Raw genomic sequence first — 22,446 nt, 5'->3', positions numbered from 1 at the left:
AGTGGAGGTGATGAGCAAAACTAAAACAGTATAAGCTACGAATCGAGGACAATGGTTTCATTTTGTTTCTGCTGAATTCAAACTAACCCCTCAGAGACTCAACACTTTAATCTTGTCATTTATAACTTGAAGGAACTTTTGTAAAATTACTTAACAATCTTAAAATGTGCGTTCCGTTAATGAAGTTCCACTCGCGACTGCAACACAAATAAACTTCTCAAAACCAACCACATGATCCGACTGTAGATGAAGATGAAACGGTAAAACTCACCACAGAGTTCATGAGGTGTGGAGTGAGGATAGAAATCCCAAAAAGGCCAAACTTTGTAAATTCTTTCAATGGAAACTAGAAGATTTACAAACTGCACTGACAACGAGTCACCTGACAACTCCCAGCATGCACTTCTTTGCAAACATTTGTCTAAAATGTATAAAAATGGAGGTCTGAGGTTCTGTGGGTCCTGGAGGGAGCTACAATAAACTATTTCCTCTTATATTCACAGTGTGAGGGGCATGAGTGTTATGTCCCAGAGGCCCATCGCTCATTATACCAGATTATCTGGGAACCATGACTCAAGAAAGGCGTCACATCCCCCTAGTGGAGGAGTTGTGTAATTGCATAAATGTAATGACAGAAATTCTGATGACTTTTCCCGTTAATGGTGGGCCGGTGTCAGGTATTATGGGCCTTATTTCAGTGTGATTGGCCCATCCGGCCCAAAAGTACGTCGGCCCCCCAGGAAAACTCCCGAATCTCCCGATGGCCAGTCCGGCCCTGGCGCTAAGCTAACACGCATATTCGTAAGTTTCTATAAAAACGCTGCTCCTTTCAGCCTGGTCCAGCACCAGTGATCAGATCCCACACTTCCACAATGAATGCATTTAGTTTTACAGTTTTATTCTGGGTTTAAGTGAGGACTTTTAACTCTAGTTTGACGTTTGGATGCAGCCTCTGGGAGCTCACCATCTGATTGGCTGTTTTTCGCAGCTTTTTTACAGCAGCGAAAAACGCCCGTTTGACACAGAGATTTATGGATTTGGCGTCGCAGCGTTTCCCGAATGATAAGAATGTCGCTAAATGTTGCTCTTTCTGAAGGTCTTTTTCACACATGGAGGAAAAGCCACGATGTTGTTTTGATCGTGACTAAACCAGGGTCAGTGCAGTTCCTTTTATTCAACTCATTTTGTAACATTTTTGTCATTTTTTTGTCATTTTTTTGTCACTTTTTTGTCACTTTTTTGTCAGATTTTTGTCATTTTTTGTCATTTTTTGTCAGATTTTTGTCATTTTTTGTCATTTTTTGTCATTTTTTGTCAGATTTTTGTCATTTTTTATCATTTTTTGTCAGATTTTTGTCATTTTTTGTCATTTTTTTGTCATTTTTTGTCATTTTTTTGTCACTTTTTTGTCATTTTTTGTCATTTTTTGTCAGATTTTGGTCATTTTTTTTGTCAGTTTGTCACATTTTCGTCAATTGTTTGTGGTAATTTTTTGTCAGATTTTTGTCATTTTTTGTCAGATTTTTGTCAATTTTTTGTCAGTTTTTTGTCACATTTTTGTCAGATTTTGGTCATTTTTTCATCAGTTTTTTGTCACATTTTTGTAAATTTTTTGTGGTCATTTTTTGTCCGATGTTTGTCATTTCTTTTGTCCGTTTTTTGTCATTTTTTCTACATTTTTTTGTCTGTTTTTTGTCATTTTTGTCACATTTTTGTCATTTTTTCATCCATTTTTTGTATATTTTTGATGGGAATGATGGGAATGTCGCTAAAAAAAAAAAAAATGTTGCTTTTTCTGAAGGTCTTTTTCACACATGGAGGAAAAGACACAATGTTGTTTTGATCGTGACTAAACCAGGGTCAGTGCAGTTCCTTTTATTCAACTCATTTTGTCAGATTTTGGTAATTTTTTCGTCACATTTTTGTCATTTTTTGTCAGATTTTGGTAATTTTTTCGTCATTTTTTTGTCAGATTTTTGTCATTTTTTTGTCATTTTTTGTCATTTTTTTGTCACTTTTTTGTCATTTTTTGTCATTTTTTGTCAGATTTTTGTCATTTTTTGTCCCATTTTTGTCATTTTTTGTCAGATTTTTGTCAATTTTTCGTCAGTTTTTTGTCAGATTTTTGTCATTTTTTGACAGATTTTTTTTTTTGTGATCAATTTTTTTTATTGAAGTGTAACATTACATTGGCATTTTTTGACAGATTTTTGTCATTTTTTCATCAGTTTTTTGTCAGATTTTTGTCATTTTTTGTCACATTTTCGTCAATTTTTTGTGGTCATTTTTGTCCGATGTTTGTCATTTCTTTTGTCCGATTTTTGTCCAATTTTCGTCATTTTTTTGTCTGTTTTTTGTCATTTTTTGTCACATTTCTGTCATTTTTTGTCACATTTTTGTCATTTTTTCATCAATTTTTTGTACATTTTTGATGGGAATGATGGGAATGTCGCTAAAAAAAAAAAAAAATGTTGCTTTTTCTGAAGGTCTTTTTCACACATGGAGGAAAAGACACGATGTTGTTTTGATCGTGACTAAACCAGGGTCAGTGCAGTTCCTCTTATTTCCGACTCCTCTCCCTGAGCTCCGTGTTCTCAGTTCCTTTTATTTCCGACTCCTCTCCCTGAGCTCCGTGTTCTCTCCTCGTGTGTTTCCTCTGTCAGACTGAGATTATCCGCCGTGTCGTGAAATGCCCTGGTGCAGTTTATTCTCACACGTCGCGCTCGGTGAGAAATGGCTTTGGTAATGAGAGAGACAGGCTTTGTGTCCGGGCCGTTCTCTGATGACCAAACAGCTGCAGGCGTGAATGAGGCGGGACAGGCCTCACACTCTGAGCGCTCACTCATCTGGTTCATGAAACGTCAAAACAAAACAAAGACACTCGTGTTTATGTTTATGTTCTATTGTTTTTATTAACCTCTTACCTCCCGCCGGAACCGAGAGCATCTTTTTCCTCACGGCATCACATTTTTTTTCCATCATTTTTTTGTTGGGTATTCAAATCATTTTTGTAACTTTATTGTCATTTTTTGTCAAATTTTGAAATTGTTTTGTCCAATAAAATTTCACCTTTTTGTCATTTTTTTGTCATTTTTTGTCATTTTTTTGTCCGTTTTTTGTCCGTTTTTTGTAATTTTTTTGTAATTTTTTTGTCACATTTTTGTCAGATTTTTGTCATTTTTTAGTAATTTTTTAGTAATTTTTTTGTAATTTTTTTGTCATTTTTCATCCATTTTTTTATCCATTTTTTGTCACACTTTTGTCATTTTTTTTTTCATTTTTTTTTCATTTTTTTTTACATTTTTTTGTCATTTTTTTTTATTATTTTTTTCATTTTTTTTTCATTTTTTTGTCATTTTTTGTTACATTTTTTGTCATATTTTTTGTCATTTTTCATCCATTTATTTATCAATTTTTTTGTCACACTTTTGTCATTTTTTGTCATTTTTTCGTCCGTTTTTTGTCACATTTTTGTCATTTTTTTGTCATTTAAAAAAAAAAAATTAGTCATTTTTTTGTCACGTTTTTATCACATTTTTGTCACATTTTTGTCATTTTGTCACATTTCCATCATTGTTTTCGTCGCAGTTTTGTTGCTCTTTTCACAGCTTTTTTCCAGAAGCTTCTGGATTGGGGTAAATGTGATGTAAAACATTGGTATTCGTGAATTTGCAAACACACGAGAATCCATCTGGAACTTCTCCTTCACCGCTCGGACAGAACCTAAATGAGTTCTGGCAAAAAATTAACACTTTTTTCAAGATCAACTCGTTCGTGGCTGAAAATCAGTGTGCAAACGTTCCCTGTGTGTCAGATCAGCTTCACTCACACTGCAGTGTGTGTATGCTAATGCTAATGCTAATGCTAATGCTAGCGGCACAAATGCGGCGCCGTGAATCATGCAGCGAAGTCAAGTGAACTCATGAATAATAAACAGGACACACTTCACACATGAATGTTTCATGGAGAGTGAAACTGAGCAGAAACACCCAGAGGACCAGGACTAAACCCGGACTAAACCAGGACTAAACCGGGACTAAACCGGGACTAAACCAGGACTAAACCAGGACTAAACCAGGACTAAACCAGGTCTAAACCAGGTCTAAACCAGGTCTAAACCAGGACTAAACCAGGACTAAACCGGGACTAAACCGGGACTAAACCCGGACTAAACCAGGACTAAACCGGGACTAAACCAGGACTAAACCTGGACTAAACCAGGACTAAACCTGGACTAAACCAGGACTAAACCAGGACTAAACCAGGTCTAAACCAGGTCTAAACCAGGACTAAACCAGGACTAAACCCGGACTAAACACGTTTCCCCTATTTAAATATGGTTACGTGAAGTGTTCCACTACAAAGTATAATTACACACAATTAAACAATGTGGATTTTCTAAGCGGATAAAAGGGGGGACTATATTGTAAGGCGTAATAATACCAGGAGTAATTTGGCATCCGCACAGTAAAGTGAAGATTATTGCGCGGATTTCGAACTTGGGGTTTTTTTGTCATTTTTTGTCATTTTTTGTCGTTTTTTGTCATTTTTTTGTCAATTTTTTGTCATTTTTTTGTCATTTTTTTCCCTTTTTTTGTCATTTTTTTGTCATTTTTTAATCAGTTTTTTGTCATTTTTTGGTCATTTTTTTGTCAATTTTTTGTTATTTTTTGTCATTTTCTTGTAATTTTTGGTAATTTTTTTGGTCATTTTTTGTCATTTTTTTGTCATTTTTTTGTCCGTTTTTTGTCAATTTTTTTTTTATTTGGCATCCGCACAGTAAAGTGAAGATTACTGCGCCGGACTTCGAACTACTCCTGGTATTATTACTCCTTACAATATAGTCCCCCCTTTTATCCGCTTAGAAAATCCACATTGTTTAATTGTGTGTAATTATACTTTGTAGTGGAACACTTCACGTAACCATATTTAAATAGGGGAAACGTGGAAGAGCTTGGTAGCTTCTATCTTGACCTGTTTTGGAGCTATAGAGGAGAGAGGGAGAGGCTAAATGCTAACGCCGTCTGCGCTGTGTTTACGTGACTGAAGATCAGACAGGTCCTAAAGAACTCGTCACAGCTCAGGTAAGAACATATCTCATTATGGAAAAACGGTGGCCTGTCCCTTTAAGACGACACGTGTGTCTGCTCTGGCGTCTGCTCTGGCGTCTGCCCTGTTGTCTGCCCTGTTGTCTGCCCTGTTGTCTGCGCTGTTGTCTGCGCTGGCGTCTGCCCTGTTGTCTGCCCTGTTGTCTGCGCTGTTGTCTGCGCTGGCGTCTGCCCTGTTGTCTGCCCTGTTGTCTGCCCTGTTGTCTGGCGTCTGCCCTGTTGTCTGCCCTGTTGTCTGCCCTGTTGTCTGCGCTGGCGTCTGCCCTGTTGTCTGCTCTGGCGTCTGCTGGAGTCTGCTGGAGTCTGCTCTGGCGTCTGCTCTGGCGTCTGCCCTGTTGTCTGCCCTGTTGTCTGCCCTGTTGTCTGCGCTGGCGTCTGCCCTGTTGTCTGCCCTGTTGTCTGCTCTGGCGTCTGCTCTGGCGTCTGCCCTGGCGTCTGCTGGAGTCTGCTGGTGTCTGCGCTCCTCCTAATGTTCTCCTGAAGCACCTGTGCGCCGCTACATTACATCCACAAACATGAACATTACGTGTAAAACGGAGCGTCTGAACTGAGCCGAGTGTGGGTTTTTCATAAAGACTTTCTGCCAAGCCCCATTTCACACCAGAGAAACCGGCGACGCAGGTTTCACTGAGAGACGCGAAAACAGCGCTGAATCAGAGACAAACAGAAACTAAACGTCTGCCTGGAGGCGGAGCAGGAAACGTTAAGGACACTGTGGTCTGTGGACGTTAGAGCAGGAAACAGGATGTTCTCAACTGTGAAAAACATCATGTTAACCCCTTAACTCACACCGGAACCCAGCACTTTTTCTCCAGTTCGGCTTTACCCCAATCCAAAAGCTTCTGGGGAAAAGAGGTGTGGAAATAGTGACAGAACTGAGACGAAAACAATGATGGAAATGTGAGAAAAAAGTGAGAAAACATTGATGAAAAAGTGACGAAAAATTGATTAAAAAGTGGCAAAAATGTCACAAGAAATTGACGAAAAATCGACGAAAAAAAGACAAAAATTTGATGAAAATGTGACCACAAAAATTACAAAAAATGTGTCAAAAATGTGACAAAAAAAGGACAAAAAATTGACAAAATGTGATAAAAATTTGAAAAAAAAATTACAAAAAAATGACAAAAAATGACAGAAAATTGATAAAAATGTGACAAAAAATGACAAAAATGTGACAAAAAAATGACAAAAAAAATGACAAAAAAATGACAAAAATGTGACAAAAATGTGACAAAAAAATGACAAAAAAGTTTCAAAAATGTGACAAAAATGACAAAAAATTGATGAAAAATGTGATAAAATTTGACAAAAAAATTACAAAAATGACAAAAAAATGACAAAAAAAATGACAAAAAATGACAAAAAAATTGACAAAAAATGACAAAAAATGTGACAAAAAATGTGACAAAAAAATGACAAAAATGTTGCAAAAATGTGATTCAAAAAATAACAGAAAAGCTACATAAATGAGCTAAATACCCAACAAAAAAATGATGGAAAGAAAATCTGACGTGAGGAAAAAGATCCTCTCGGTTCAGGCGGGAGTTAAGAGGTTAAAACACTTAAAGGGCAGCGCAGACCGAGGCGGACCTAAATAAACCTGCTTGACCCTAAAGTACCTAGTAAATACTAATCAGAATATACTATCGAAATAAAGTAGTAGTAAGTAACTGGAGGAGTCAATAATGCCAATATAAATGCTAACATAAAGGCATTATTATAACTGCCTTTATTTTGTCAGGTGAAACATTAAAGCTGACTGTTTTTAATGCAGGCTAGCTGATACCATAGACATGCACTAGCCTCGCACTAGCCTAGCGCCACGAAACTCTTCAAACATAAGAACTGCATGAATTACAAAAAAAAATCTCCAAAAATCAGCAACACTCTGGATAACTAGGAAATGAGGCCCTATGTCAGACATCCTGAAACATCCCTTTAAGAGTCTATCACCGCCCACAGTTATGCAGAGGTGGTCGAGGTGTCTTGGCCAAGAGCACAACGACAGTCTGCAGCCGGGATTCGAACCACCGAGCCGCGAAACCCAGCACTGAATCAGAGACAAACAGAAACTAAACGTCTTTGATTTACAACGTCTGCCTGGAGGCGGAGCAGGAAACGTTAAGGACACTGTGGTCTGTGGACGGTTAGAGCAGGAAACAGGATGTTCTCAACTGTGAAAAACATCAGATCAACCCCTTAACTCACACCGGAACCCAGCACTTTTTCTCCAGTTCAGCTTTACCCCAATCCAAAAGCTTCTGGAATAAAGAGGTGTGGAAATAGTGACAGAACTGAGACGAAAACAATGATGGAAATGTGACAAAAAAGTGAGAAAACATTGATGAAAAAGGGACGAAAAATTGATGAAAAAGTGACAAAAATGTCACAAGAAATTGACGAAAAATCGACGAAAAAAAAGACAAAAATGTGATAAAAATTTGACCACAAAAATTACAAAAAATGTGTCAAAAATGTGATTCAAAAATGTGACAAAAAAATGACAAAAAAATGACAAAATGTGATAAAAATTAGAAAAAAAATGACAAAAAAATGACAAAAAATGACAAAAAATTGATAAAAATGTGATAAAATTTGACAAAAAAATGACAAAAATGTGACAAAAAAATGACAAAAAAGTGACAAAAATGTGACAAAAAATGACAAAAATGTGACAAAAATGTGACAAAAATGTGACAAAAAATGACAAAAATGTGACAAAAAATGTGACAAAAATGTGACAAAAAATGACAAAAATGTGACAAAAATGTGACAAAAAATGACAAAAATGTGACAAAAATGTGACAAAAATGTGACAAAAAATGACAAAAAATTGACAAAAATGTGACAAAAATGTGACAAAAATGTGACAAAAATGTGACAAAAAATGACAAAAAATTGACAAAAAAATGACAAAAATGTGACAAAAAAATGACAAAAATGTGACAAAAAATGACAAAAAAATGACAAAAAATGACAAAAATGTGACAAAAAAAGACAAAAAAATGACAAAAAAAATGACAAAAAAATGACAAAAATGTTGCAAAAATGTGATTCAAAAAATAACATAAAAGTTACATATATGAGCTAAATACCCAACAAAAAAATGATGGAAAAGAAATCTGACGTGAGGAAAAAGATCCTCTCGGTTCAGGCGGGAGTTAAGAGGTTAAAACACTTAAAGGGCAGCGCAGACCGAGGCGGACCTAAACAAACCTGCTTGACCCTAAAGTACCTAGTAAATACTAATCAGATTATACTATTGAAATAAAGCAGTAGTAAGTAACTGGCATAAACATAAAGGCATTATTATAACTGCCTTTATGACTGTTGTTAATGCAGGCTAGCTGATACCATAGACATGCACTAGCCTCGCATTAGCCTAGCGCCACGAAACTCTTCAAGCATAAGAACTGCATGAATTACAAAACAAATATCTCCAGGTATCAGCAACACACCACCACTAATCCTACTGCTACTTATACTACAGCCATTATGGTACTTTGCATACGCAGTACAGTCTTTGCAGTGACTCCGGTGGGCGGCGGGGGGGGTTTTGTTTGATTGAATTTTAATAAAAACAGGACGTGTCTCGGTTCTGGATGATTTGCTCATGTCAGGAGTGAGTGGAGCTGAGGAGAGCGCGGACGCCAGCGGAATATTAAACACGCCGCTCGTTTTCCCCTCGCTTCCCCCTCTGACATCACTCTGAACCCGGCCTACGGTGACGGGGCAACTTCCCTCAACACAGGGATCCACACTCCTGTTATTAGGCTCGTACCTCCCGCCTGAACCGAGAGGATCTTTGTCCTCACGTCTGCAGATTTTCTTTCCATCATTTTTTGGTATTCAACTCATTTTTGTAACTTTTTTGTCAATTTTGTTGTCACATTTTTTTGGCATTTTTTTCATCAATTTTTAATCATTTTTTTGTCACATTTTGTCACATTTTTGTCATTTTTTGTCACATTTTTGTTTTGTTTTTTTGTTTTTTTTCATCAATTTTTTATCAATTTTTTGTTATTTTTTTGTCACATTTTTGTTATTTTTTATTTTTTTGCCACATTTTGTCACATTTTTGTTATTTTTTTTGTCATTTTTTCATCCATTTTTCATCCATTTTTTGGTCATTTTTTGGTCATTTTTTGGTCATTTTTTGGTCATTTTTTGGTCATTTTTTGGTCATTTTTTGTCATTTTTTGTCACATTTTTGTTTTGTTTTTTTGTTTTTTTTCATCAATTTTTTATAATTTTTTTTGTCATATTTTTGTTATTTTTTGTTATTTTTTTGTTTTTTTTCATCAATTTTTTATAATTTTTTTTGTCATATTTTTGTTATTTTTTGTTATTTTTTTGTCACATTTTGTCACTTTTTTTTTCATCCATTTTTTGTCAATTTTTTAATCATTTTTTTGTCACATTTTTGTCATTTTTTTTATTTATTTTTTTTTCATCCATTTTTTGTCAATTTCTTGTGACATTTTTGCCACTTTTTCATATATTTTTCGTCACTTTTTTGTCACATTTCCATCATTGTTTTCGTCTCAGTTTTGTCGCTATTTTCTCACCTTTTTTCCAGAAGCTTTTGGATTGGGGTAAAGCCAAACTGGAGAAAATGTGCTCAGTTCAGGTGGGAGTTAAGAGGTTAAGGATTCAGTATTTCTTTGAGCAAAACTAGTACTTTTTATCAGTGTGTTTGAGAAAGTGATGAAACTAAACTGACATGTTGTAGTATTTCATTGTGTTTGTGCCCAGTTTTCTTTAGTTTGGCCATTTTTTGTGATGTTTATAGTTTCACTTCCTTGTTGGACACTGACAGGAAGTGACATAGATAGAGGTAAACCATTTTAAACTGTTGCCGTGCCGACCATGTTATGTCAATGAGACATTTTTTCAGCAATTTTTTATAAATTTTTTGTCATTTTTTTGTCACATTTTGTCATTTTTTCGTCAAAAATAAATAAATAGCATGTTTCAGTATCCGCATCTGTAACCCTTGTTTTGATAGTGATTTGGATGTTTTTATTAAAACAGTTGACAAAAATAAATGACAAAAATGTGACAAAAAAAGACAAAAATGTGACAAAAAAAAGACAAAAATGTGACAAAAAAAGACAAAAATGTGACAAAAAAATGACAAAAATGTGACAAAAAATGACAAAAATGTGACAAAAATGTGACAAAAAAAGACAAAAATGTGACAAAAAAATGACAAAAATGTGACAAAAAATGACAAAAAAATGACAAAAATTTACAAAAATGTGACAAAAAAATGACGAAAAAATGGACGAAAAAATGACAAAATGTGACAAAAAAATGACAAATGTGACAAAAATTTACAAAAATGTGACAAAAAATGACAAAAAAATGACAAAAAATTACAAAAATGTGACAAAAAAATGACAAAAATGTGACAAAAAAATGACAAAAATGTGACAAAAAAATGACAAAAATGTGACAAAAAAATGACAAAATGTGACAAAAAAATGACAAAAATTTACAAAAATGTGACAAAAAAATGACGAAAAAATGGACCAAAAAATGACCAAAAAATGACCAAAATTTACAAAAAATTACAAAAAAGTGACCAAAAAAAATGACAGAAAAAAATGGACGAAAAAATGACAAAATGTGGAAAAAAAAATGACAAAATGTGACAAAAATGTGACAAAAAAGTGATAAAAAATTGATGAAGAAAAATGCTCATTGACATAACATGGTCGGCCATGTTATGTCAATTATGTGAGAAATGAGTCGTGCTTTTTCCTGCCTCTCCTTGCTCGTGTGTGGAGACGATCTGAGACGCTGACGCAGCAGGGCTGAAACGTCCCCGTGTGATTCATATTTAATGCCTCTGAATCAAAGTGGTTCAGAGACGCTCAGCTCTGCAGAGTCCTGTTTGTCATCACTCAGACATTCAGAGACATCTGTAAACATTTACTGCAAATTAAAGTTGTAATGTCGGGACACTTGGACTAAACACGAGCGCCGTCCCCAACGCCGCAGGATGTGGTTAAACAGGAAGTGTTCTCACGGATCTGGACCCCCGTGACATGTATGTGTTTAAAGAAAGAGACAGAGTTCATAACAAACAACTTCAGTGGAGAGAAAACTCAAATATGAACAACTAAAGGGGAGACACTACAGGCAAATGTGCAGGTTTTGGGTCAGATTGGCAGGTGCAAAATGTTCTTCCTCTTGATATTTATGCGTCGCTGAGACTCTGCCCTCACGGTCAAACATCTCAGAGGGTCCAGTGTCAGTGTGTGTGACAGTCTCTGTTCATTATGTTCTGCATGTGACTCTTCAGACTGACCACAGCTGCTCAGAGTGATGGACATGTCTGACAGCTCCACTCCAGTTGATCCAGATTAAGGGTGGATTCAGACCAGAAAAGTCCTTTTGCTTCGCTTGTTTGTTCCGGATCGGAAGCAAACTTTTTTTTTCCGTTTGGTGCAGTTCGTGTTCAGACTGGACTTTTTGCAAGAGAACTATATTTTGTAAACACGTGAGTGACGATCGAGGCTCCCATTGGACGGCAACGACCACAACAAATGAAATAAAAATGAAAATTTTGACGCTTACTGTGATAATGAAAGAAACGTGAGAGGCTAAACCACTGACCTTTAACCTCAGCTTCACCGGAGCAGCTGAGGAAGAGGAGTTTTGTGTGCATAAAAAAAAATGCATCAAAAATATGATAGCTTCTTGGGGGGGCAAAAAAGCATTAAAACAGTGACAAAAAAATTACAAGAAAATGAGGATGAAAACGCAACAAAAATGCAGCAAAAAAGTGACAAAAAGTGACAAAAAAGTGACAAAAAAGTGACAAAAATGCAGCAAAAAAAGTAACAAAAAGTGACAAAATTCAGCAAAAAAGTGACAAAAAAGTGACAAAAAAGCAGCAAAAAAAGTAACAAAAAGTGACAAAATTCAGCAAAAAAGTGACAAAAAAGTGACAAAAAAGTGACAAAAAAGTGACAAAAAAGCAGCAAAAAAAGTAACAAAAAGTGACAAAATTCAGCAAAAAAGTGACAAAAAAGTGACAAAAAAGTGACAAAAAAGTGACAAAAAAGTGACAAAAAAGTGACAAAAATGCAGCAAAAAAGTAACAAAAAAAGTAACAAAAAAGTGACAAAAAAGATGAAGGGTCGTCTGAGATGTTTGTTTCTATCATGTTGGTCTTGATCCACTTTTCTTTAATACGTCTCGTGCTTTCATTTAAGTTTGGCAAAGTTTTTTCCACTTTGACACCGCGGCTGCGACGACCGCGGCTGTTCAGGAGACGCTCGAAGCCCCTCCTTCATTTTCTCACTAAACACGAACGCAGTTGTGTTTGTGCATCTGCCCAAATATCCAGGAGCTCCAGGTCTGTCCACGGCTCATTGTTTGTAGTATCGATCTAGTATTAGCGATAGCAGCCGCTAAGGGATAACTTTTCTCACGGTGCTTTGCTACGTTGGCTTGTTAAGCCCAAAAAGGCGCATGTTTCCCGCAGTTGTTTCGGATCAACAGTGGTTTATCTTCACACCTGGAGCGAACTGGACCAGAGTCCGTTTGGAAGCCGGACCGAGACCACCTGAAGAAGTGGGTCTCGGTTCTTTGATTGTTTGTTGTTTTTGTTTCACACCTGAATAAAGAATCCGGAGCAGCGTTCAAAACCAACCCTGATCCGTTTAAAGTGGAGCAAACAGTGCAGGTCTGAACACGCCCTAAGTTTCTTGTTTATCTTCTGAATGGGCTCGAAATTGGACGGTGGATTTCGCTTCATAAATCTGTGTTATTGCATCTGTTTTGGCCTGGACATTATAAACCGGCGTCAAGTTCAAAGCGCTGCCTACTGAGAAATCACAAACTGTGTGTTATTTCACCTTCTTCGTGGCTGATTGTTGCGCTGTTTTGCTCTATCGGTTCCAAACTTTAAGCTGTTTTCCCGTCTCTGTTCAGGACTGGGCACCGCGGCTTCCCTTGAATGAAGTTTCAGCAGTAACGGCCGGGCTCTGCAGAAGGATCTGATGAGAGGAGCTCACAGGAGCGTCTGCTATGGCCAGTGGTACGTCAACAACACACACACAAAACTCAGAAAGTGGCAGAGGCGGGAGACTCGAGTCACATGACGAGAAAGTCTCAATTTTCGGGACTTGAGACTGACTTGACCAAAGCTGCAAAAAGACTTGACTTGGGACTTGCTGTTTGTGACTCGAGACTTAACTTGGACTTGAGGCCAATGACTCTCAGTGACTCGCAGTGACTTTATAGTTATTATTTATTTGAGTGAAACTGTCGAAAGATCAGGATTCATTTCGTAAAAGCGGCGCATCTTTGTTTACATGATGGTGATTATCCACATGCGTGTTCGGTTTAATCAATACAGCGCTAAAGGCAGGAGGAAATACCACGTGTTTCTTTGGATGCATTAAGAGTTTTGTAAAGACAGTGAAGAGGAGGAGATTTACGGACAGGAAAACGTTTGAAACAATGGGCTGGACCTACAGCGCAGACGGAGCCTCCAGAACCACCATGTCAGAGCTGATTAATGACAGGAATCTTGGGGCTTTTCCATGTTTTAATTCAAAGTTTACAGCATTTAGTGGCTAGTTTAAGCATCCGCCACAGCCCAGTGACAGCGGAACTGAAGGCAGAGCAGGGGCGAATCCGAGTATACAGGGGCTGGGGCAGCACAGGGGAACCACTGACAGAAAAACTGCCAGAAACTAACAACAATAAAAATAATATTTTATATTTATGTTTCAGTGCAGGGAAAAGCAGCTCATGTTTAAAATACCTTATTATCCGGCTCTTCACAACGTAAGCAGAAGCTCTGTTGATTTGAATGGGATTTCCCAACGTTCTCCCGGTCATTATTTCCTGATAAAGTTCCTCTGAGTTGGTGTTTTCATATCACTCCGCACGTACGTAGCAGCGACACTATCTGTCCCGTCACTGAGAGAGAAGTCGGGGAATCGTGAGTCTGACTTTCAACTTGCCCAGAGATTCACCACCATTCCTCCAACTGCACCTTCAGCTAAGTAGCTAGGCTAGTTGCTAGCCTTGCTGCTTCTAGCCTAGCAAAACGATGCCGAGCAACGCGCAAACTTTTGGGAACTATTTGTCGCGGAAGTCATTAAATAAACCTTTGGACCTTCATAAAAGTGTACGAAGTTTATGTTGTGTGTGTTCAGTTGCAAATGGCCGAATAATAAGCGGGAAAACAAGACCGGTTCGCTCTGTCGGTGCTTATTTTCCCGATAATGACCAGCGTTCTATACATTATCCCACATATTTCATATTTTTTAAGTCGCCCCCCCGGGCCCCTTTCCTTAAAATGCTGTTCCAGCAATTTTGTACATAGACTGTTTATTTATAATACATATATTTTGAATGTTGTGGCGTTTAAATATTAATTAGACTTTAAATCCAAATCCATGACATTTTAAATGTTTTATTTTAGCCTAAATTTTACGGTATCTTGAGAAAACACTTGTTATTTTCAAGATTAAACACATGAAAAGTTGACTTGAGGAGACTTGCCGACTAAAGCAAGACTTGACTTGACTTGACTTGAGCCCATGACCGATTGACTTGGACTCACTCGAGACTTGGACCTTCACGACTTGGACTTGACTCGAGACTTGCATTTAGTGACTCACTCCCACCTCTGGAAAGTGGAATTTGAGTTGTGCAAACGAGAGAGAAAGACAGGCAGCATGGACACAAACATGTATTTATTTATTGGTTTATTTGGTAGTTAATGAACACCCTACACCGGATTGTAGCTCATTTACATCTGCTTCCCCACTCACACACTCAAACAGACACTCATCCCTCCCGGCCTCCTGTTCGTGCTTCTAGTGGAGTGAATGAAGGTTTAAGCCCCTGCACCACAGCAGCAGCAGCAGATGCAGTATTATAACTCTCACTGTGACACACACTTGCTATTTTAGTCCTATTGGCATCGAAAGGCCGTCCCAGATCTACTGCCTCACTTTGGAGGATTGAGTCGCACCCAAACCACATACCTGCTTAATATGCTTGAACAAAAGGACACCTGATTACACCCGTTTAGTTTTGCCTCCTCCGAGCAGAAGAGGAGCAGTGTGCCCTCTGCTGGCATCGTGTATAACTACATTTAGTAACGTCTTTGGTGCTAGAGAGGTTATTGTACAAAAGTGTTCAGGCTTAGTAGTTTTAAAACCATGAATAAACCATAATATGACCTTAAAATGCATCATTCTCGTATTCGTTTAGCAAAATATAACCAGTGTATGTTTAACCTCTTACCGCCCGCCTGAACCAAATGCATTCTGTCCTCTTTGGCTCATTTGAAAGCTAAGACCCACAAAACTGAGCTTTTTCCTCACGTTGTTGCTGTGTTGTGTCACCTTTTGTATGTTTTTATTTCTTTCTTTTTTCCATTTTTATAGATTTTTTGTCACATTTTTGTTGAATTTTTGTTGAATTTTTGTTGAATTTTTGTTGAATTTTTGTTGAGTTTTTGTCACTTTTTTGTTTAATTTTTGTCACATTTTTGTTGATTTTTTATCACTTTTTGTTGAATTTTTGTTGAATTTTTGTCACTTTTTTGTTGAATTTTTGTCACATTTTTGTTGAATTTTTGTTTAATTTTTATAACTTTTTGTTTAATTTTTGTCACTTTTTTGTCACTTTTTTGTTGAATTTTTATCACTTTTTGTTGAATTTTTGTCACATTTTTGTCACTTTTTTGCTGAATTTTTGTCACATTTTTGTTGATTTTTTGTTGAATTTTTGTCACTTTTTGGTTGATTTTTTTTATTTTTTGTTGAATTTTTGTGATTTTTTTGTTGAATTTTTGTCACATTTAAAAAAAAAAAAAGTCACATTTTTGTTGAGTTTTTGTCTCATTTTTGTCGCGTTCACATCCATGTTTTCTCCTCATTTTCCTCCTTATTTTGTTGCTTTTCCCCCAAGAATCTTCTTGATTAGCCTAAATCCAAACTGGAGAAAACTGGATCCCTTCAGGTGTTAGTTCAGACGTTTCCCCCCTGACCTCTCTCTCCCCTCCCCCGTCCCCTCGCAGACGCAGTGTGCAGCATGCTCCAGGACCAGCCCCCCCTCTCCGTCCCAGCCTCGGAGCCCGGAGCCTGGGCCACTGCCATGAGCAACCTGGGCATCGTCCCCATGGGGCTGAACGGAGGGCCGCTCGTCACAGGTTAGTACAGAGAGATGTTCGTAAAATAACAAACTGTCCAGGGGCAGCAGGGGGCGTCGTCTCGGTCCAGAACATTCACCTCCAGAGGATTAGCTCACCTCGCTGGGCGTTAGCTTTGATAACTAAAGGTTACAGGATCAGTTCCAACACTTTTTCTTTTTGGCCGCTACAGCTGAACATAATCAGAGCCTGACTTCTCCGCCGTCAGCTTTGAGTTATGCTTCATCTCCACTGGACTGAACTTAAACTCAGAGACGGGAAACTTAACTCTCAAAGTTCTCTCAAAGGAAAAATGTTGTTTTCTAGAAGATTGTATTTCCCCCCTCGGCGAAGCCACGCCCCCTTCTATGACGAGATAGTATCACACCTAGTTTTTCTTCAATTCAGAGCAAATGGACACATTGTTTTTTTTCTGATTTAATAAAGTTTTCAAAAATGTACAGTTTTGATTCTCTCCACAAAAATCCGGTGAATGACATAGTGAACCGGACTTTACATATTGAGCCTCTTCTTGCAGTGAACCTTAACTTCCTGCCAAACGAAGGTTCAGGCCCAGGTCCAGGCCCAGGTCCAGGCCCAGGTCCAGGCCCAGGTCCAGGTCCAGGCCCAGGTCCAGGTCCAGGTCCAGGTCCAGGCCCAGGTCCAGGTCCAGGCCCAGGCCCAGGTCCAGGTCCAGGCCCAGGTCCAGGTCCAGGCCCAGGCCCAGGTCCAGGCCCAGGTCCCAACAGTTTAAGCACTAATACTTGATGACTTGGCCTTGTCTGCTTGATTAGAACATGTCATGTCCATTCTGCCTCTTGTGTTACAAAGTTTGCTCCTCAGAGGCTCATCCTTCAGCTCCACTCGGCAAAATAAAATCCCAGCTGTTCCTTTCAGAGCCAGACTTTTCCAGCTCATTTTCAGCCTCGGAGTCTGACTGGAGTCTGACTGGAGTCTGCTGCTCCTCCACACATCTGCTTCCATTCAGGGGTTTCAGCGTTCGGAGTGTGGAAGCCCCTGAAGAGCCGCTCGTGTCCTCGCGTGAACCCCGATGTGACCGTGTGGAGTTACTGTGAGGAAATATGTCATGCAGCACATTCACTCACAGGGCCGTGGGAAGATATTGTGGCTAAGGGGGGGCTGAGAGACAAGACTGCCCCCCAAAACGCTATTTCTTTGCTTTATTTAACCCCTTAACTCCCGCCTGAACCGAGCACATTTTCTCCAGTTTGGCTTTACCCAAATCCAAAAGCTTCTGGAAAAAAGTGAGGAAATAGCGACAAAACTGAGAGAAACATTGACAAAAAATGTATGAAAAATTTATGAAAAAGTGACAAAAATGTGAAAAAAATGTGGAAAAAAATGACAAAAAACGGAAAAAAACTGAAGAAAAAATTGACAAAAAATTGATGAAAAAATGACAAAAATGTGACAAAAAATGACAAAAATTTGATAAAAAATGTGACAAAAATGTGACAAAAATGTGACAAAAAAATAACAAAAAAATGAGAAAAAATTGATAATAAAATGACAAAATGTGACAAAAAATGTATGAAAAAAATGACAAAAATGTGACAAAAAATAACAAAAAAAATTTAAAATAAATGACAAAAACAGAAGAAAAAATTGACAAAATGTGACAAAAAATTGATAAAATTTTTGACAAAAAAATGACAAAAACAGAAGAAAAAATTGACAAAATAGTGACAAAAAAATGACAAAAAATGGATGAAAAAATGACAAAAAAATGACAAAAAATTGATAAAAAATGATGAAAAAATGACAAACATTTGATAAAAATTTACAAAAAAATGACAAAATGTGACAAAAAAAATGATGAAAATTTGATTAAAAAATGTACACAAATTTTTGTTTAAAAAGTTTCAAAAATGAGTTGAATACCAAACAAAAAATGATGGATAAAAGATCTGATGACGTGAGGAAAAAGATCCTCTCGTTTCAGGCGGGAGTTAGGAGGTTAATACTGCCTGTAATGCATAGACGATCCACCAGGGGGTGCTGCAGCGCCCTCAGCACCCTGGGTTCCCACGGCCTTGTTCATTCAGACCAGGAGAAACCTGAAAGTGCATTACCAGTGCGAGGGGAGTCCGAGGCTCCAGGAGAGGTTGGGTCGACGCCTCATTGTTTTTGTCCAATCCGTGCAAAAGTGTGGCTGGATAAACAAAATAATCAGGTTCAGCGTTTCATTCAGACTCATGAAAATAGAAGAACGTTGTGTGATGGAGCTGCAGTAACTCTGGCTGAAATAAAAGTCAAGGGCTGCAATATTTCATGGATTCTTTTCTTTTGGAGTAGATGATGTTATATTGCAATGGATAAATTTCCAGCTCGTGTTAACCTCTTAACTCCCGCCTGAACCGAGAGGATCTTTTTCCTCACGCCATCAGATTTTTTTTCAATCATTTTTTTGTTGGGTTTTCAACTCACTTTTGTAACCTTTTTTTGTAATTTTTCTTATCAAATTTTAGTCATTATTTGTCACTTTTTTGTCAATTTTTTCTTCCATTTTTCATCATTTTTTTTGTCATTTTTATAATTTTTTTATAAATTTTTTTTGTCCATTTTTTTGTCAAATTTTCGTCACATTTTTGTCTTTTTTTTTACCACTTTTTTTTTTTTCATCAAATTTTTGTCATTTTTTGGTCACATTTTTGTCAATTTTTTGTGATATTTTTGTGACATTTTTGCCACTTTTTCATACATTTTTCGTCACTTTTTGTCACATTTTGTATTTTTTTGTCAAATTTTTATCAATTTTTTTTTCCATGTTTTTGTCACTTTTTTGTCACATTTTCATCCTTGTTTTCGTCTCAGTTTTGTTGCTATTTTCACACCTTTTTTCCAGAAGCTTTTGGATTGGGGTAAAGCTGGAGAAAAAGTGCTCGGTTCAGGTGGGAGTTAAGGGGTCAAATGTACATCATTCATTCACACCACACGACCTGCTACTGTGGAGGTGGTCGAGGAATCCACGGGGAGAACATGCAAACTCCACACAGAAAGGCCCCTAATCCGGGATCGAACCCGGGACCTTCTAACTCAGGCTGGGCCGCATTCATGTTGTGTTCCTGCGCCTCACAAAGATCCTCATGGGGTTCAGATCTGGACTCCGTGGCGGCCGATCCGTCTCACGAATCCCGGCTGCACAAATCACCGCCACATTCAGGCAAAAGCTGGATTGAAAAAGTGACAAAAAAAATGACAAAAAAGTGACAAAAAAATGACACAAATTTGATACAAAATTTACAAAAAAAATTACAAAAAAATGACAAAAAAGTGACAAAAAATTGACAAAAATTGAAGAAAAAATTTACAAAATAGTGACAAAAAAATTTACAAAAAAATTTACAAAAAAATTCACCAAAAAATTTACAAAAAAATTTACAAAAAAATTTACAAAAAAATGACCAAAATGTTACAAAAAAATAACAAAAAATTGACAAAAATGTGACAAAAAATTGATGAAAATTTGATAAAAAATTTACAAAAAAATGACAAAAACAGAAGAAAAATTGACAAAATGTGACAAAAAATGACAAAAATTTGACAAAAAATGGATGAAAAAATGACAAAAAAAATGACAAAAAATTGATAAAAAATTTATACGAAAATGACAAAAATGTGACAAAAAATGACAAAAAAATTGATAAAAAACGGAAGAAAAAAATGACAAAATGTGGGAAAAAAATGATGAAAATTTGATAACAAAATTTACACAAAATTTAAAAAAAAAAAGTTACAAAAATGAGTTAATACCCAACAAAAATTTATGGAAAACAAATCTGATGACGTGAGGAAAAAGATCCTCTCAGTTCAGGCGGGAGTTAAGAGGTTAATATTGCCTGTAATGCATAGACGATCCACCAGGGGGTGCTGCAGCGCCCTCAGCACCCTGGGTTCCCACGGCTTTGTTCATTCAGACGAGGAGAAACCTGGAAGTGCATTACCAGTGCAAATCACCGGCACATTCTGGCAAAAGCTGGATTTGAAAACCCCCTTCTGGCACATCGTGGTTTCCGAAGGCGTCGGTCCACGTCCGGAGTGAATGAGTGTTCCCGCCGCCGTGACCCTCCTCCGCCGCCTCCGCCGCCGCAGCAGCTTTGGCCCAAATGGGGTTAAAGTGAAGTAAATGGAGTTTGAAGGAGCCGTCAGCGCGCGGCTCGGCTAATGGCTCGGTGTGATTACTGTGAAACAAACAGCAGCCGGGCTGATGTACTGCGGCGCTGATGGAGGCTGAGAGGCCGCGCTCCTGCTGCTCCCGCCGCTTAAATCAGCGCAAACAACAAACTACAGGCACGTCTGCAGGTGGAGCCGGCGGCGGCGGTGGCGGGCGAGGGAGTCCAGGGGAATTCAGAGTTTTCAGCCCAGAATCTATGCCATGTTGAGCAAAGTCTCTGTGTCTGGAGCGTCTGGAAAAAGCATTGGAAATGTAGATGAAGGTTGACAGGGCGGATCGAGCTTTTGACAGGGAGGTTTTTGTCATTTCCGTTTGTGCACTACAAAAAGTGAACATCAAGCATTGGCTTAAATGACTTGCATTGAGGAAATGTTTCTTGTTTTGAGCGGTTTTCACTCATTTAGACACTTTTCCTGATCGGACCGAGTTTCCTTTGCTTGTTTGAGGACATTTCAGACCAGTTCTAGGGTAAATCTCGCTTGAAATAAGAAAAAGTAAAATTGCCAATGAGATAAGAACAATTTTCTTTCCCCATTGGCAAAGAAAATGAGCTGAAATAAGGACGAAATGTATCGAAACGAGTCAGAAACATCTCAGAACAAGAGAAATAATCCAGGACAAATGACCAAGAACTTCTTAACTTTTGGTCATTTTTTTGTATTTTTTTTTGTCAATTTTTTGTCCTTTTTTTTGTCAAATTTTCATCAAATTTTCATCATTTTTTTGTCATTTTTTAATCAATTTTTTGTCATTTTTTGTATTTTTTTTGTCAGTTTTTTGTCATTTTTCCGTCAAATTTTCATCACATTTTTGTCATTTTTTGTATTTTTTTGTCAGTTTTTTGTCATTTTTTCGTCCATTTTTTCGTCCATTTTTTATCAATTTTTTTGTCACATTTTTGTCATTTTTTTGTATTTTTTTTGTCAATGTTTTGTCAATTTTTTGTCATTTTTTAATCAATTTTTTGTCATTTTTTTGTTATATTTTTGTCATTGAGGAAATGTTTCTTGTTTTGAGCGGTTTTCACTCATTTAGACACTTTTCCTGATCGGACCGAGTTTGCTTTGCTTGTTTGAGGACATTTCAGACCAGTTCTAGGGTAAATCTCGCTTGAAATAAGAAAGTAAAATCGCCAATGAGATGAGACCAATTTTCTTTCCCCATTGGCAAAGAAAATGACCTGAAATAAGGAGGAAATGTATCGAAACGAGTCAGAAACATCTCAGAACAAGTGAAATAATCTGGGACAAATGAGCAAGAACTTCTTAACCAGTCAAAACAGCTAAAATGTGGATTATTGTGCTCAAATTGAGATGTTTATACTGATCTAGTTAAATACTTTGTGCAGTGTACAGAGTGTCCCTGGTACTCTGGTCCTGTATCAGCACAGTGGAACTTGGAGTACCAGGGTGATTTTATCCAGAGTTACCCTGGTACTCTGGTCCTGTATCAGCACAGTGGAACTTGGAGTACCAGAAAATGACCTGAAATAAGGACGAAATGTATCGAAACGAGTGAGAAACATCTCAGAACAAGTGGAATAATCTGGGACAAATGCCCAACAACTTAACCAGTCAAAACAACTAAAACTTTGATTATTGTGCTCAAACTGAGATTTTTATACTGATCTAGTTAAATAGTTTTTGCAGTGTGATATGTGATAGTTTTAGCCCAGTTTTAGTCGAAACTTATAGTCGAAATTTATATAGCACTTTACAGCAACACTAGGAGGACCAAAGTGCTTCACAGAAAGATAAGATAAACACATTTTAAGAACACCAAATAATTACAACCTAGACACAATTCAGTGCTCGAAGTATTAAAAGCAAGTTTGAAAAGATGAGTCTTTATCTTGATTTAAAGAGGGACGGCTCAGTGAGAACACGCAGACTGAGGGGCAGCTGTTCCACAACCCTGAAAGAACCATCGCCCCACTGTTTGTACCGGGACCTGGGCCACGTCCAGAACCA

At 37.5% G+C, this 22,446-nt stretch overlaps 1 protein-coding gene across 1 annotated transcript in view; it reads left to right on the top strand.

The window, feature by feature from the left end:
• enox1 (ecto-NOX disulfide-thiol exchanger 1) overlaps positions 1-22,446 on the top strand; it is a 162,036-nt gene that overhangs the window by 82,997 nt on the left and 56,593 nt on the right. The window contains 2 exon segments of the mRNA XM_079563424.1: positions 13,059-13,164; positions 16,171-16,302. Of these exon segments, the coding sequence (XP_079419550.1) occupies positions 13,155-13,164; positions 16,171-16,302 (142 nt within the window). The 5' untranslated portion in view covers positions 13,059-13,154.

This window comes from Gobius niger (assembly GCF_951799975.1).
Source record: "Gobius niger genome assembly, chromosome: 9".
In the NCBI taxonomy this organism is placed as follows: Eukaryota; Metazoa; Chordata; class Actinopteri; order Gobiiformes; family Gobiidae; genus Gobius; species Gobius niger.
This window is presented reverse-complemented; position numbering and strand designations above follow the sequence as displayed.